This window comes from Mesoplodon densirostris, chromosome 15 (assembly GCF_025265405.1).
Source record: "Mesoplodon densirostris isolate mMesDen1 chromosome 15, mMesDen1 primary haplotype, whole genome shotgun sequence".
NCBI classification, from domain to species: Eukaryota; Metazoa; Chordata; class Mammalia; order Artiodactyla; family Ziphiidae; genus Mesoplodon; species Mesoplodon densirostris.
The window spans coordinates 63,616,487-63,634,975 of record NC_082675.1 but is presented as its reverse complement, the minus strand read 5'-3'; the positions used below and the strand labels follow the sequence as shown (position 1 = coordinate 63,634,975).

Here is an 18,489-nt window from a genome sequence, read left to right as displayed (position 1 = left end):
TTCTTTAATCACAAGTCAATAAAATTAGAAGAAACTTCAACCTCTGGGCCCATTTAGAAATAAAATTTAATTTTCATAAAAACTAATGACCATCTATAAAATCATTAGAACTTAAAAATCATTAGAACCAATGAGAAAGTTTAATAAAGGTGTTGGATACAAGATTAATACACAAATATTAACATAAACAGCAAGCAAATATTTAATTTAAAAATATATGATTTACAATAGCAATTATATATCTAAGAAAAACTAGCAAAAGCACATTCTGGAAAAAAATAAAGATTTCTACTTAAGGATACACAAGAATAACTAAATATATGGAAAAATATATTATGTTCATGGATGAGAAAAGACTTAAGTTCAGTAAGATATCCAAATTTCTCAGATTATTCTATAAATGCAATGCAATTTCTGTCAAATTCCCAAATGCAATATCCCACAGCTTAACCTGCTATTAAAATTCATGTCCACAAAGGGCTAAGTATTGCCAAGATAACTTTGAATATTGAAAATAATATTGACAATATTAATAATATGAGGATATTTACCCTGCCAAATATTAAAACATTTAGATCTCTAAAAACTAAAACAGTGAGATATGGATAGAAGGATAAGCAAATAAACGAATAGAACAAAGAGTCTAGAAACACACAGAAAGTGGTATAAATCAGAGGGAAGAGGATGAAATATTCAATTACTGATGTTTAAACAGTTGTCTAACCATATGAGAAAAGATAAAAGTAAATCTTTTTACCTTTCATCATACACAAAAATAGGTTCCAAATGGCCTAGAGACTTAAATGTGAAAAAGCAAACTATGAAATTTTTAGAAGAAACTGAGTGTCTTTTTAAACATCTCAATTTAGGATGGAGTTTCTTGAACAATTCATTAAAAGCACAAACAACAAAGGGAAATATTGATAAAGTCCATTAAAACAAGAAAAATGTCTATATGCTAAAAGCCATAGGCAAAGGAAAGACAATAGAAAAATATGATAAAGTACATGAACAGGAAAATTATGGAAGAGCAAGGTCTAAATGGCCAATATATATATGAACCAACCTCTCAAGTGTATGTATTGAATATATATATGAATGTCTTTCCAAATAATCTTTTAACCTTTTCAAATAATCAAGGGAATGCAAATTAAAACCATAATTAGACGCCATTGTACACACACTGAAACAAAATTTTAAATATATGTGTTAATAATGATTATGGGAAATGGGAACCATCATGCACTGCTGGTGGTAATTGATGTAGTACAGCCATTTTGGAAGGTAAGTTTGCAATACCTAATACATTGAAGATGAATACACCTCAGGACCCAGCAACTCTATAGGTGTCTATTCAGATCAGTTCTTACAAATGGGCAGCAGAAGGTAAGTACAAGAGAGTCCAATTCAGTGCTATTTACAATAGCAATCAACTGGAAACAATCAAATGTACATTGGTGAAAGAATGCACACATAATAGTGTTTTCTTCATTCAGTGACTATTATACAGAAGTTGGACGAATTCTGTTACTAGCATCAACAGAATAATCTCAAAAGCATGATATTAACTTAAAAAAAAGTAAGCTGCACAAGGGTGTGTGATGATAGGACGATGGTAACAGGAGCAATAGCAACGGCCCCGTCCCTTATGCAACACCTACCATCTCCAGGCGCTGCTCTAAGGGCTTTGCACACGTCCATTCAGTTAATTCTCACAGCAGCCCCAATGAGGTGGAGCCCTTATCATCCCTATTGTACAGACAAGGATCTTATAAGACAGAGCGATGTGCACTATGATGTTATTTATGTAAAATTCTAAAACATGCAAAAATAATATATTTTCTTTATGGATACATACATATGCAAGCAAAAATTCATGGGAACAATGGATGCCAGTTGATTATAGTGTTTGTTTGTGGGAGGGTGTGGTGGGGGAAGGGATGGACCATGAGACTTTAGACCTACATGTCATGTTTAATTTCCTTTAAAAAAGAGAAAGGCCTAAGTTAATTACACAAAATGTTAATATCTGTTATACCTCTTACATCTGGGTGGTGGGTACATGGATGACTATTATTATTATCTATATGTTTGAGTTGTGGCAATATAAAATTTAGGAAAATTTAAAGAATCAAATTTTGGAAAAGAAAGAAAACAGAATGGCATAAGCAAAAGGCTGGTGCTTAGGTGGGGTTGTAAGGGTTAATATGACTGCTAGACCTCGGAGGGTAATAATGGAAAACTGCAAAGTAGAAGGAATAGGTTAGATCAAGTCCTAACTGTGTGCTCAATACCTGTGTGACTTTTGGCCAGTTGTTTAACTTCTCCAAGTCTCAGTTTCTTCATCTGCAAAACAGAGTTGATAATACTTCCCTCCTAGATTGTGCCGTGGAATAAGTGAGGGAAGAAACCGTGTTAAACACCCAGCAGTGTCTGATGATAGTTATCATCGCTGTTTTCCAGAGGAGTCAGGCCTAAGGAAGCCTGCTGGCTGATGTCAGGGTCCCAGCCACATCCCGTAGACCAACGACCATGGTTGTGCTCCTAGTTCAGGACCAGCAGCCGGTAAACAAGGCAGGGCCTCAGGTCCAGGGATGGGGGTGCAAATCAGTTTACTAGGGTGGGGACTCTGGGCTAAGGCAGAAATCAGAAGCCCAGTTGTGGGTCCTGGGCACAAGCCACACACAAGGCAAGCCTCGGCCTTGACTGGTGGCTGGAGGGATTTAAGGAGCCTGTAGATCTCGGGGTGAAGCTACCCATTTTTCTTAAATTAATAAACTTTATTTTTTAGAGCAGTTTTAGGTTCACTGCAAAATCGAGTGGAAGTACAGAGAGTGTCCACATACCGCCTGTCACCACCCGCCACCTCCCACCGTGGTGACTTTTGAAACCATCCTTCAGTGGGCAGCCCATTAAAGTCTGGAGCTGTTTCCCTCTCCTCCTCTGGCCTCCTTTGAAACTTTCTCATGTGTCTGTGCATACAGGTGAGCGTAGGCTGGAGAATGAAAAGAACAACTTTGAAAAGGGAGCGGAAGACAAGTTCACAGTGGATGCCCCGGATCTGGGGCAGCTCATGAAGATCAATGTCGGCCACAATAACAAGGGGGGCTCTGCAGGCTGGTTCCTGTCCAAGGTGGGTTCAGCTGACTGTCCGTGGTCCCTTGGCCGGGAGGCAGGAATTCTGGTTCTTCAGAAGTTATATTTCAGCCCTAACTTTCCTCTTTAGATCTGTCTCCACTCTTCTGCCTAAGTCCACTGGCCAACCATGCTGCCCTCCCAGTAGCCTCCAAGGCTTTGCCTGTGTTATCACCTTCCTAGAAGGACCACTTCTGTCATCTGAACCCAGCCAGGGTCTGATCATCCTTCAGGGCTCTGCCATGAAGTGCTTCCCCTCTGGCCACCGGAACCTCTCCCTCCCATGTATGTCTATAACCCCGCCAGCTTGTAGCATTCATTTCACCTTAATCATAAGCTACATTGTGACTTATCTTGGCCTGTTGCTTTGTACCTCAAACTTCTGGACCTCAGGTCCTCATAATTTCACCTACCCAGGACAAAAAGTGAAGAATCAAGAAGAAAGCAAAAAGGCTTCTGAGAAGCTAAGACATATCTGGCTCAAAGTTCATGAGGAGAGCTCATGTCCCTGGCATGACCTTGCCCTGCCCTGATTTTGAAGGCAAGACCCCTCAGATTCTCACTCAGTGCTTGCTTATAATCCCTTCTAGCAAACTTGCTACCTGTAATTTTAAACCTATAGCAGAAAATTAGAAGGAAAAAGAGACACTGTAATTGGTAGGGTTATTGAGAACTTAATGGGGAGTCAGAGAAGATATAAAAAGCCAAAAGAATATTGAAAAATTATGGAACTGAGGTCATTTAGAAAATGGACTATGTATTTTCCTTAGTCACGAGCTCTCCATATATTTCGGCTCATCATGGAATGATAGGAAAAGACTGATGTGTAACATATATTGGAAAATATTTTGAAAAGGTCTTATGGCCTAAAAACAGAAAACCCTCGGATTATAATAATTTGACTATTTAGAATGAAGCTGTCTGATAGTTGAGGTTTTGTTATTCCTTAATTTATCATCTTGTGTCAGTTAGGAACATATTTGGCTGCAAGTATCAGGAAATTGAAGTGCAGTGTTAACCAATCAGGGGCTTATTTTTCTCATCTCACATGAGATACAGATACGGTCAGCTCAGGGCTGGTGCAGCTGCTTTCTGAGACACCTGGTCTCTCGCTGTGTCACCATCCTCAGCACTGTGGCTTTCATCCTCCAGCTTGTTGTCTCATGATCACGTGGTGGCTGCTGAAGCTCTCTGCATCTTATCTGTGTTCGAGGCAGGAAGAAAAGAGAAGACCAAAGGGGAAAGACATTTTTCTGGCAATTCTTGCTTTATTTTGAGAGAAACAAAACTCTCCTTGGAACTTTTGCCTGTGTCACGTGGCCACCCTAGCTACGTTGGAAACTGGGACTTCAAGTAGGCTTTCCAGCCCTCATAGTAGAAGTAGGCTAAGAAGGTGATGGGAAAGGGTGTTGAGTAAGCATCCTTGAGTGTCTGCCACACGTCTCTCCATAACTAGCCTCAAAGTTCCTTGAGGGCACCTCCCAGCTCTTGGCATGGGACAAGGTGCTGAATCAGTGAAGCAAGGAATGGCCAAGTTTCCTTTGGAAAGAGGGGGATGGCCTGGCCCTAAGGGCAGCCAGCCTAATTCTGAACAGGGTTCCAGGAGGCTAAGTGGAACTGCTGCTTGGATTGGAGAAGAAATGAGGCAGGAGTCCAGATCCCAAAGAGCCAATGTGCGGGCAGAGGTGTGTCTTCAGGGCAGACAAGGGAGAGGAGGCAGGTGTGTTTTAGGACCTCAGCCAGGATGGGGCACAGAGCAGGTACCTTGCAGCCCAGTTCCTTCATCCTGGGAGGGAAGACTGAATGAAAACACAGGTGTAGTGGAAGGAGCTGCAAAGGGCACCCAAGGGCCTGAGGGAGGCCTTGACATAGTCGTTGCCACTGTACTTTGTGAAGGCAGCTTCCTTCTTGATCACCTGGGCCCTCACCCGCTATGCTCTCGGAAGCTATGTGAAGGAGGCAGGTTTGCACACCGAAACAGGTCCTTTTGTCATCTTCATGCTCAAAGGACAGGGCAGCTTGGCAAGATGTGAAATATATGGGTGAGAACACTTTTTTCCTATAAAACATTATAAATCTTGTTCTGTTACCTTCTGAAATTTGACATCGAAGCCAAGCAGACTTTTATTTCTTTCTGGACAAACTGTTTTGTGGTTTTTTGTTTTTCAGCCAGGATGCTTATAGGATTTTTTTCTTTTTATTTATAATTTAACTCTTGCCAGATAAAGTCTAGGAGTACGGCCTTTGTTAGTTCATTCATCTCCCCTCCTCTCCCCTCCTCTCCCATTTCCACCCTTCCTCCCTCCCTCCCTCCTTTCCTTCCTTCCTACCTTCCTTCCTTCCCTCCCTTGTTTTTAACTTCTCTGGAACAAGATGAATCTTTTCCATGATGCCTAGGATTATTTGTTTGTTTATAGCTCAGAAAAAAGATTTCCTATTATATACTAGATTCTTGCTTGAATGGCTTTTTTTGGGTCTCTTCTTCAGGAGCACCAGTTATCCGTTTATTGGATCTCCGCTCTCTGTCTTCCAAAGATCTCAGCTTCCCTTTTATTCCTTTCATCTCTATTTTCTTTGCATTCCATAACAACTTGTCAAAAATTCTCCTCCACCTCATTATTGATTTGCTTTTTCACACTACCAGTTGCATTTCTTTCTCCTATTAATATACATTTTAATTCTGAATGTTTCTTCTAATTATTTTTTTGTTCTTACAAAAGTAATATATATTTATTGTAAAAAGTTTAGGAAATACAAGTAAGCAAAAATAAGATAATCTGAACCACCATAATTTCACCACCCAGAAATTACATATCCGCCAGACATTTTTCTGTGAATGAATACACATGTCATTTTTAATAATGGGTTCATAATAAGCACGATCTTTTACAAACTGCTTTGTTTTTACTTTCAAGTGTAACATGCCTGTTTCCCCATGCTATTGAAATGGAATAACATTGATATTTCACAATGTAATTTTTAATGCCTATAATATTTCATTGCCCAGATATACCATGAATTATTAAACCAATTCCCCTTTGTTGAACATTTCAATTTTTTTCTCAAAATTATTGATACTATAAATTGTGCTGCAACAAACATTCTTGTAGCTTATCTTTATACGCATCTATGATTATTTCCTACAATTAATTCCTAGGAGATGGTTAAAGGGCATACAGAATTGTAAGAACTTTGATGTATTTGCTGCTGTATAGTATTGATTTCCTGGATACCTTTCCCATGTAATCTACCTCTCTTTTCATATCATTTTATTGCCTTTTCACTGCAGCCCTTTCTATTTAAAGATGTTTACTCCTGTTCATAAAGACCATATCTTCTTATATTCTATTAAGCATACCCGTTTCTTGAATTCTTTTTCTGTACCCTTTATCCAGTCCTTTCTTGAGTTCTGCTCTTCTTCTGATTCTTCAGGATGATGTTTCCTTCCTCCCTCCCTCCTACTCTCCCGCCTTCCTTTTCTTCTTTTCCTCTTCTTACTGGTTGCTAGTCAGACATGATTTTAAACCAGAAGCCCAAGCAGGCTACTTTCAGTGTGAGATTGGTTATTCTCTTTGGAGCCATTATTATGTGTAGGGGCAAGTTCAGGGTCTGGTTGTCAGGTCCCCACCTGTCCCCCGAGTGCCAAGGTGGGTGTCCCTCCAAAGGTTCACTGGCTTCTGAAGAACTCCTAACAGTCTGTTCCTTTAACTAAAGCCAAACCAAAATGCTCCTTGGGGGTAAGACAAAAATAATTCAAGAATTTTGCAGGTCAGAACACCTGGATTTACTAGATATTTTCCTGAAGGAAGAATTATGATGAGAGAGGAGAAAGGGAGGTTTTAGATTGCAGGCAGGGTGGGCTCAAGCTGAAAACCAGAGGCTAGAAGAAACCCTGGGCCACCTCTCATCACTTTGTGACTACACGATGCATAGCCAGCCCTAACCTCCTGCCTTCCCTCTTGACTGGGTCTCCATGCTGCCCCTCCTCACCTAACCTCCACAGAGACACCAATTAAAATGCTGTTAAATTGTCTGCATTTCCAAATTTGACACTTGCACAGCAAGTGCTCCCATTGCTGAAGTTGCTCAGTTGGTTGCCTTGGACATCACATGACAACTGCTCCTTTGGTATTTATGTGTGAGGGCTTGGTGGGATAAATCTGAAAGCCAATATAATTAACCCCTTCATAAGTCACCTCCCTCCTCTTCTTCCTTAGTGAATTGCCCGTGTGTGTTCCTCAGCCCCCTGTTCTTTATCCCCTCTCCGGGGCTGACATCCTCCCTCCCCCAGGCTTTGCACATGGCTTGGGGCCCCGTGTCTGCTTAGTCCAACAATTGTGACTGACTCAAGTGATCAGTTCAGCTCAATGACCACCATAAAAGAGCAAGAGTCACAGGATGGAACATTACGCTGCCAGTGGGCCTTGCCCTTGGCCCATCTGCTTCAGTAGAGGACTTGCTTGAGGCCCCACAGCTCTTCAGTGGCAGTACTGGGACCTGCCCCAGGTCCTCTGGACCCTGAGTCTGGACTCTCTCCACTGTGCCATGCATTAGAAAATCCAGAATTGGATTGATCGCCTGCCGCATGCCTTAGGGAACGTAAGTTCAACCAGTACCACTGGCTCTAACAGGAAGAGGAGACAGAGGCTAATGAACAGATTTCAGGGACCTCAGGAAGCCCAACATGGCCTCGTGTCACCAATTTATACACAACATTCAACAAACATTTACTGATTGATTATTATATCCTAGGCCCTGAGCTACCAACTGCAGCTGTGGCAGTGAACATGGTTCTGCTTCTAAAAGAGACAAGACGAGTTCCTGAATACGTCCTTACTGTAAGGCAGGTTACTTACCTTAAGCTTATATTCCAAAACTTCAGGGAAAGTCCAGCTTTCAGTGAACAAACATTCTGTCCTAAGTGTCCCACATGTGTTGATCAAACCAAATTTCCCAGTTTGAAAATCAGAAAACAGCATCATCCCAACTTTAATACAAAGCAGGATGAGATGAGTCTTACGTGAGGAACAAAAAAAATGTTGGGTGAGTTGTGCCTGATTGGGCAGCAGAGAAGGCTTCAGGGAGGGTCCGTTGGAGCTGGGCCATGAAGATAGGCAGGGCTTTGCCAGGAGGAGGACTCCTTGGGGCAGAGGGGATGACAGATGAGGGGCAGTTGGGAGGTGGCACAGGGATACTAAATAACTGGACCAGGGCACAGGGCTCAGAGAACTGAGAAATAATGTCAGGGAGAAGGTGAGGGCAGGACCACCGCAGGCGCTGATCAGAATAAGCCATCAGAGGTCTTTATTGAATGTGGCAGGCGAGGCAGTAATGAAGGAGCGGGTGTGTGGGCGGCTCCGAGGGGAGGGCTGAAGTGTAGAGGGAAAGGCGAGAGCACTGGGGGTGTCACCATTCAAATGCTGTCATTTACCGTTACTCACATTTGTGGTATGTTACCCAGTAATTGACACAGTATTGCAGTGTGATGAGCGAGGTGCAGAGCGTGTGGGGAAGGAGGAGGACACCGACCCCCCCCTTCCTTTGCGGAGCTTTGTTCCCCCCATAGAACATTCCCTTGTTCTTCCATGACACCAGGTCTCCCCTGCTAAGCCCTGGATGCCAAGATGTTTTTCCAAGTAGGTTCGTAAACTCCAAAGTCTTCCTCTTTTTATCTTCTCCTGTGTCAAAACCTATCTGTCCCTTGCCCTATAATCTAAGGACTCCAAATGTAAACCACAGTTCAATAGTGGTTCCTGGAATGTGGCAATGACTGCTTAGGAGTCAAGCAAGGGCCACCTTTACTGGATAACAGATATGCATTTTCAAAGGGATGACTGGAAACAGGAATAGGTCTTACCCCGTGGCTGGTACAGAGAGGGAACACTGTGGATCACCCAGACTGTGCATCTCAGGCACCTTGGCACGTGGGCGGGAAGGAGGAGACTCTTCAGCTTCTCCAGATTGCCCTATGTGTGTGGGGTTTGTTTCTTCTGCCCAGAATGGGTCTCCGCTCCAATCAGGTTATGGAAAGTTGGTGGAAATTATTCCCATATGGAGGAGGGAGAGCTGCTGTGAGTCATGGTTGACTCTCTACACTGATCTGCAAGGTATTGACTCCAAGACAAACCCCATGTGCTCACACAGACATGTTTACCCTGTGTGGGAGGAAATGCAGGCCCCCATGTCCTGGACTGTTTGGGTGTGTTGGTGAACAATCTGGAGAGAACAAGAAAGAACCCCTGTTTGGCAGCTTCATCTTTTCCTTCTCTTTTTCGCGGTTGGTTTATCCTTCTTGGCTTTTTGGTCTCACCTCGTAACTGCTGTGTCCCTGTTGCTGCAGGACAGGGCGGGCTCCACCGTGGACAGGCCCCCTTGTCTGGCTGCCATCTCGCCTCCCAAGGGCTCATGTCCACTGGTTTCCCTCTTGCTTCTTAGAAGGTCAGCCCAGCCTATAGGCTTGTCTGCAGGTGAGAATATTCCTCCAGGAGATAACAGCTCTTGTCTTCCATTAGGTTATTGCTTCTGTCTGTCTGTCTGTCTCCCACACACACACTCCAGGTGTGTGCTTCTATCATTCATGATAAAGGCCACTCTGTCTTTCCAGTCTTATTTTACAGTTGTCTCTGCCAGAACAACAGACTGTGAAACTGTGGTCTGGAGGGAGCACCACCATTTCATTCTGTTAGCAAAAACCATTCCTGAGCTGTCTTGAATTCTTAAAAGGAACTTTATGAAAACTCAGGGATGTCTGGGCAACTTGTGAACACAAGTGGAAAAGCTGCTTATTCTCCCCCAGAGGGGCCCTTGCTAATATCCTTTAAGCAACAGGGGTCATGGGTCCGAAGCAACAAGACCCATATCTGCAGAGGCCAGAATGCCTTAGGGAGAGACCTCTGCCACGTCCCCCTGGACAATCTTCCTGTGCTGACGTAGGCTCCTTCCACATCTCATCTCTCTGCTCCTTCTTGCAGCACTCACCATTTGCTACTAGATGTGTTCCAAAATGTTCCACCCTCTGGGAGCCAGCTTCCTCCAGCCTCATCCTGCAGACCTTGGGACTAACAGATGTCATCAGTAATTGTTTATATATTTCAATACTCATTTGGAAAATTTCCAGAACTGTTCCTGGACTTTTATACTTTTTAAATCAGTGCTTAAGTGTTTATGTCTCAGCCTTTCTTTGTGATTTGGTATTTCGGAATGTCTAATTTTTAGAATCTTGTTGGTTATTCAAATATTCATTCATATATTTTCTCTTCCCTTTGTGGTTCAGCTGTGCAAGCTAGTTTTGTCCTACAGAGTTATTTAATGGCAACACGTTCTATTTTTCAGATTAGCTGAACTTCTCAAGCCAGGAATGTCCATCAGCTATCAGGCCAGGAGAAGGCCCTTTATTGATGACATCTTTGTGAACTGTGAGGGTGGTTTGTCATTTGCTCTTGGAATTATGGCTGGCACACCAGTCTGAGAACATTTAAAGACAGAAATGGTGAATCTGTATATCTGTCAATTAGTAGACTTGACAGCTTATCTGATAAACTTAAGTCTTTTCTTTCTTCACCTTGCCTTTCCAACCCTGTGAGGGTCAGTGTAAAGGCGGTCAGGAGGTAGAGCCCAGATCCTTGGCTCCCCAGTCTCCCCACAGCCTCAACCCTGGGAGAGGAAAGACATAGAGAAATGAGCAGATATGTGAATTGGGAGAGGCTGGACTTCCTTTCAAGGCAGAACCCCTTCTGGAGAGGCCACAGAGGTCTCCAGGCACTCAGCTCTGAAAGTACTGACACTCGATAAAAATCAGCAAGCTCTGAAGGCTGACTCACACCAACCAAACTTACAAGGGACTGATTTATAAACCAGAGCTTAAATGCTGATGTATCTGGAGAGAGAACCCTGGTGGGACGGCTGGTCCTGGCCACTGGCTCAGGCCACTGATCCCTCTCTGGTGGGTGGTATACTCAGGAGTTCAGCTCTCAGCCCAGAAGATTCTTTGATGAACATTGCATTAGAACAAGGTGAGATGCCTTTAGGCAGACCAAGACATGCCCTGTTTCCACACTACAGACACTTTGATCTTAGGAAGTGAGTCTTTCACTGAAAATCGGAGCCCCACTCTGTCAGGCAGTCCTGGGAGTACCTGGGCAGATATTTTTACTTTCCAACTCACCCTGTCTGTCACCAGATGCATCTGCCTTCCCATTATGACTGGAGGACTCGGTCTGGTTATTGACGATCACACTTATCTAAGAGTGAGTTTTCAGTTGGATGTTCCTGGGACATTTTAGGAGGGCCCCTCAGCTCCTTGGTGAGCTCTAGAAAACACACTTATCTCAGTCTCGCCAACCTAGCTCACATGTGAGTCCCCGTGGGGGCTTCATGGATGCTCAGTTCTCCTAACTTCACTGTCAGTGGCTGACCTTTTCCAACCTGGTCACCAGATAACTGGGATTCTGTGTGCCAGATTCAGGGCATGTAGTTCCCTTTGTGTGGACTCTGCTTCTCAGCAAGAAGGTCAGAATCCCAACCTTCAGCAGGTGAGGAAGATGGTGGTCTTGATGCTGTCTGTAAATCCAGGCTTCCAGTTCTAGCACCCCAGTCTCACAGGGTCCATCCTGCTAAGTTTCTTGCATAGCATTTTTTTAATGATCCTTAGCAGAGGAGGGAACAAGGCTCAGTAATTCAAGGAGTTAATTGTCAGTCATCCCTGTTTGACTCTCAGTGCTTTGCAATGTTTTCCTGACAACAGGTGTGTCCTTGCGATAAGTTTTCCTTGGGCCACGAGGAAGATGAGAAAGTATACTTGGAGTTCACTCAAGTGATGGAGGAATGGATTCAGTCACCAGGTGTGACCTCAATGACACTTAACCTTCCTTCCCTCTCTTCTCCTTCCCAGATTGTCATTGAAGATATTGGGAACAAAAGAAAATATGATTTCCCTCTTAACCGCTGGCTGGCCTTGGATGAAGATGATGGCAAAATTCAGAGGGATATCTTAGTGGGTGGAGCTGAGACCACAGGTAAAACGGAAGAAAGGGGAGGCCCAATTGGCTAATATTTCACTTTCTGCCTGAGTGTCAGTGTTCTCATCTGTGGGTCTGGAGGCCTGCAATCAAGTGGGAAGCAGCCATGTCTTTAGACAACATTCCTCCTGCCCCTGAAAGTGTTCTGTGCCCCCGGGCTGGAGTCTGGGGCTCTGCTGATACCAGAGGTGATGAGGAGGCACCCCTGAGCAGACACTGACTTCCCAGGGAAAGAGAAGTTATCCACAGGACGGAGCCAGGATGTGAACTCCCGACACATGTAGATATTTATGAGGATGTTGACCGACTCTTACCTCCTCCTACTATTGAGCACTTCCTATATGGCAGACTCTCTCTAGGCACCTGACTCATGTCATCCCCTCTAATACTCACAACAGCCCTATAGTATGGGAACGGTTACTGTTCCCATTTCATAGTAGAGGAAACTGAGTCACAAGTTAAGAGACCTGTTCAAGGTCACACAGCTGATAAGTGACAAATCCAGGACTTGGTCTGCCTCCTAAATCTCTACCCTGTGTGAGTTCCATGGAAAACCTGAAGCTCCCAGCATGGAAGTTCATAGATGTTCCAGAATATCAATGTTGGTGAACGCGCATGGCTGAGAACATGCTCTGGGACAGACCCTCCCATGGCTCCCACTGCAGAGAGAATGAGTCCAAGTTCTGGGGTATAAGATAAAATTGCTCCACGATTGGGCTCCAATTGACCATTTCAGCAGCATCTTTCAACATCTTCTATTACCACTTCCACACACACTCCCTCTCCCTCTCCCGATCTGCACACCTTTCACTCTTTCCCACACCTACCCCCTCTCCCTGTTGCCCCCACCTCACCCACATGCCTTCCCTCTCCCCTCCCCTTAGCTGCTGGCCTTACTCTTTGTCTTCCTTTCTCTTCGGAATATGCTTTCTTCTCGGCCTGTGGTGCCATTTCTCTTCTTTCTGCTTCTCAAATTCCTGCTTCCAGTCACTTCCTCTGAAACGTCCCCTACCCCCTCTAGACAGGCCCATCTCTCCCTCCTCTGGCTCCAGACGTTTTGGGAGGAACGTGATTGCTGTTGTTTAGGAAACCAAAGGCCCCTCTTCTCCAGTGCTTTTCAACCACGGCATCATGGCGCCTCGGCCTGGGGGAGGGGCGCCACATTGTTGGGTGTGTCACGACTTTGTATTCTCTACTTTGCAGGGACTTCCTTGGCGGTCCAGTGGTTAAGACTCCAAGCTTCCATTGCAGGGGGCACGGGTTTGATCCCTGGTCAAGGAACTAAGATCCTGCATGCTGCATGCCGTGGCCAAAAAAAAAAAAAAAAAAAAAATCTATAGTTTGCAAATTATTTACTTAAAACACCCACTAGAGGAGATTTAATAGGCCCCCTTTAACTGTGTTACTATTACTTGCTTCCAGTGGTAGACGAGGAGAAATGACAGTGGGAGGCTGGAATTGCTGACAACCTAGGCTGTGGCAGTATGTCTAGTGTGAGAACACCATCTGTCCATGTGTTGTGAAGTAAAGCTGGACACCCACTCTTTGAGGGCAGTGGCTATTCCTTTGTATCTTCATAGTCTCCCAAGACCTGTCATAGAGTAAGCACTCGGTAAATGTTTGTTGAGCAAGGGAAGGTGCGAATGTGTGAATGAATAATGTGTCCATGTAGTTGCATGTGCTATCTCCCAAAGACATTTTATTTCTCTGAGATCAGGGGATGTGGGTAGAAGGAAAGGGAAGTGGGGGACTAACAAGGCTTAACGTACCACTTGCCTTAGACTCTGGGACAGTGTGAGAAAAGGCAGACCACACCTTAGCAGAATTTCCTATAGTTTCCTGTTCAAATGTTTGTCTTTGGTGTTTTCCTTTAGTCTGTCTCATCTCAGAGTTTAATCTCCTCTTGCTGGAGGAGGTTATGTCCTCACATTGCCTTCTGACTGACCAAAACCCCAAATGGCCCAACCCACAATGTCCTCTCCCTCCCTCAATCTTCCGCATCCTACCACCTCAGGTGGTAAAGGAGGACATTCGTGCCCTCTATGAAGAGTTATGTTTTTAAGTTATGTGCAAAAGAGCAAGCTCCATGAATCAGAGAGTCCTGAATATAAATCTCTCTTAATCGAGTTGACTATTATAATTAAATGAGACATAATAGAATTCATCTGGCAGCTATTAATAATATGCACATGGTAATTAGCATTAATAATAAGTACTATTCTTAACCAACCCAAGCTCTTCCTTCTCTTTGTTAGTTTCCTGTAATGGGAGCTGGCAGCTTCCTGTAACCTGCAGTTTGTTCCTAAACTCAGATGCACTGACACACCAACTCCAAAAAAGATAAAGTGAAGTGGAAAGGGGCACTGGATGTCGTCTGGGGGAGGAGGACTTAGGGAGATGGGGATGTACAGCAGAGGGAGGGCTTAGGGAGGTGTGGTCAGGTGGCAGAGAAGGTGGGTAGGATATTGTTGTCAGCTTGCACTGAACCCTCTCCTTCCCCCTGTTGTTTCCATACCAGCCATCTCATATATTGTCACCGTCTTCACTGGGGATGTCCGGGGTGCTGGGACCAAATCCAAAATCTACCTGGTCATGTACGGGGCCAGAGGGAATAAGAACAGTGGGAAAATCTTCCTGGAGGGCGGTGTGTTTGACCGTGGCCGCACAGACATCTTCAACATCGAGCTGGCTGTCCTCCTCAGCCCATTGAGCCGGGTCTCCATCGGACATGGCAATGTGGGAGTCAATAGAGGCTGGTACTGTGAGAAGGTAAGGGAGGCTGGGGAGGACCCTGCCCTGATTCAACCCTTCTCTTTAACTTGCAAATACAAACTCTAATCTGAATCGTACGTTCTACTTCCTTTGCACCAGTTACAAAGTACTGAGAAATCCCTCTCATGGGGCCATTTTTTTTTTTATTCAAACAGAAAGTCACAAAAATTATAACCATCCTCATCAGTTCACTCAGTCCCATGTAATTAATTTTTTTCATCTTGATCTTTTGTTAGCACTTTTATGAATTCATCAGTTTTCCATTAGAGTTCTGAAAATGCTTATTCATTCAATTCAGCAGTATTGTCAGTTACCAGAAACCTGCACTTGTCAGAGTCTTTTCCATGAATTCCTTAAAGATGAAACCCGTCTATAGGAACATTTTTGTGAAAGCATCAGAGTACACCCAGAACTGTCTGTAAATGATAAAAGACTTAAAAATGACCACGGTTAAAGATTTGATGAAAGTTCATAATAATGCAATTGACAAGGAAATTTAGTTATTTCTGAGATATACATTTTAAGGTAATAACTAGAATAATGACTTATAACATTATACCAGAACATATAAGATTTTTAGAAATTTCATGTAACATCTGAAACATTTATATTAATATATTTCCATACAAATAACCCAAAGAAAGTTTAGTATGAGTTGCTTTTGTTTGTTTGTTTGTTTGTTTTTTATACTGCAGGTTCTTATTAGTCATCAATTTTATACACATCAGTGTATACATGTCAATCCCAATCGCCCAATACAGCACACCACCATCCCCACTCCACTGCAGTTTTCCCCCCTTGGTGTCCATACGTTTGTTCTCTGCATCTGGGTCTCAACTCCTGCCCTGCAAACCAGTTCATCTGTACCATTTTTCTAGGTTCCACATACATGCGTTAATAAACGATATTTGTTTTTCTCTTTCTGACTTACTTCACTATGTATGACAGTCTCTAGATCCATCCACGTCTCAACAAGTTACTCAATTTCCTTCCTTTTTATGGCTGAGTAATATTCCATTGTATATATGTACCACATCTTCTTTATCCATTCATCTGTCGATGGGCATTTAGGTTGCTTCCATGACCTGACTATTGTAAATAGTGCTGCAACGAACATTGGGGTGCATGTGTCTTTTTGAATTATGGTTTTCTCGGGATATATGCCCAGTAGTGGGATTGCTGGATCATATGGTAATTCTATTTTTAGTTTTTTAAGGAACCTCCATACTGTTCTCCATAGTGGCTGTATCAATTTACATTCCCACCAACAGTGCAGGAGGGTACCCTTTTCTCCACACCCTCTCCAGCATTTGTTGTTTGTAGATTTTCTGATGATGCCTGTTCTAACTGGTGTGAGGTGATACCTCATTGTAGTTTTGATTTACATTTCTCTAACAATTAGTGATGTTGAGCAGCTTTTCATGTGGTTCTTGGCCATCTGTATGTCTTCTTTGGAGAAATGTCTATTTAGGTTTTCTGCCCATTTTTAGATTGGGTTGTTTGTTTCTTTAATATTGAGCTGCATGAGCTGTTTATATATTTTGAGGATTAATCCTTTGTCCGTTGATTTGTTTGCAAATATTTTCTCCCATTCTGAGGGTTGTCTTTTCATTTTGTTTATGGTTTCCATTGCTGTGCAAAAGCTTTGAAGTTTCATTAGGTCCCATTTGTTTATTTATGTTTTTATTTCCATTATTGTAGGAGGTGGATGAAAAAAACATCTTGCTGTGATCTATGTCAAAGAGTGTTCTTCCTATGTTTTCCTCTAAGAGTTTTATAGTGTCCCATCTTACATTTAGGTCTTGAATCCATTTTGAGTTTATTTTTGTGTGTGGTGTTAGGGAGTGTTCTAATTTCATTCTTTTCCATGTAGCTGTCCAGTATTCCCAGCACCACTGATTGAAGAGACTGTCTTTTCTCCATTGTATATCTTTGCCTCCTTTCTCATAGATTAGTTGATCCTAGGTGCATGGGTTTATCTCCGAGCTTTCTATCTTGTTCCATTGATCTATATTTCTGCTTTTGTGCCAATACTATGTTGTCTTGATTACTGTAGCTTTGTAGTATAGTCTGAAGTCAGGGAGTCTGATTCCTCCAGCTCCGTTTTTTTTCCCTCAAGACTGCTTTGGCTATTTGGGGTCTTTTGTGTCTCCATACAAATTTGAAGATAATTTGTTCTAGTTCCATAAAAAATGCCATTGGTAATTTGACAGGGATTACATTGAATCTGTAGATTGCTTTGGGTAGTATAGTCATTTTCACTATATTGATTCTTCCAATCCAAGAATGTGGTATATCTCTCCATCTGTTGGTATCATCTTTAATTTATTTCATCAGTGTCTTATAGTTTTCTGCATACAGGTTTTTATTTCCCTAGGTGGGTTTATTCCTAGGTATTTTGTTCTTTTTGTTGCAATGGTAAATGGGAGTGTTTCCATAATTTCTCCTTCAGATTTTCATCATTAGTGTATAGGAATGCAAGAGATTTCTGTGAATTAATTTTCTATCCTGCAACTTTACCAAATTCATTGATTAGCTCTAGTAGTTTTCTGGAGGCTTTTTTAGGATTCTCTATGTATAGTATCATGTCATCTGCAAACAGTGACAGTTTTACTTCTTCTTTTCCAATTTGTATTCATTTTATTTATTTTCTTCTTTGATTGCCGTGGCTAGGACTTCCAAAACTATGTTGAATAATAGTGGTGAGAGTGGACATCCTTGTCTCATTCCTGATCTTAGAGGAAATGCTTTCAGTTTTTCACCATTGAGAATGATGTTTGCTGTGGGTTTGTCGTATATGGCCTTTATTATGTTGAGGTAGGTTCTCTGTATGCCCACTTTCTGGAGAGTTTTTATCATAAATGGGTGTTGAATTTTGTCAAAAGCTTTTTCTTTTCTTTTCTTTTCTTTTTTTTTGCAGTACGCGGGCCTCTCACTGTTGTGGCCTCTCCCGTTGTGGAGCACAGGCTCCGGATGTGCAGGCTCAGCGGCCATGGCTCATGGGCCCAGCCGCTCCGCGGCATGAGGGATCCTCCCAGTCCAGGGCATGAACCCGTGTCCCCTGCATCGGCAGGCGGACTCTCAACCACTGCGCCACCAGGGAAGCCCTCAAAAGCTTTTTCTGCATCTATTGAGATGATCATATGGTTTTTATTTTTCAATTTGTTAATATGGTGTATCACATTGATTGATTTGCATATATTGAAGAATCCATGTATCCCTGGGATAAATCCCACTTGGTCATGGTGTATGATCCTTTTAATGTGTTGTTGGATTCTGTTTGCTAGTATTTTGTTGAGGATTTTTGCATCTATATTCATCAGTGATATTGGTCTGTAATTTTCTTTTTTTTTTTAGTATCTTTGTCTGGTTTTGGTATCAGGGTGATGGTGGCCTGATAGAATGAGTTTGGGAGTGTTCCTTCCTCTGCAATTTTTTGGAAGAGTTTGAGAAGGATGGGTGTTAACTCTTGTGTAAATATTTGATAGAATTCACCTGTGAAGCCATCTGGTCCTGGACTTTTCTTTGTTGGAAGATTTTAAATCACAGTTTCAATTTCATTACT

At 42.8% G+C, this 18,489-nt stretch overlaps 1 protein-coding gene across 2 annotated transcripts in view; it reads left to right on the top strand.

Annotated features, from left to right (window-relative positions):
* The window catches only part of LOXHD1 (lipoxygenase homology PLAT domains 1), a 204,147-nt gene that overhangs the window by 39,574 nt on the left and 146,084 nt on the right, over positions 1–18,489 (top strand). For both annotated transcript variants that reach the window (XM_060119180.1, XM_060119179.1), the window contains exons 6-8: positions 2,985–3,133; positions 12,026–12,149; positions 14,671–14,921. In XM_060119180.1, coding sequence (XP_059975163.1) covers positions 2,985–3,133; positions 12,026–12,149; positions 14,671–14,921 — 524 coding nt within the window. The remainder of the gene's footprint in view (positions 1–2,984; positions 3,134–12,025; positions 12,150–14,670; positions 14,922–18,489) is intronic.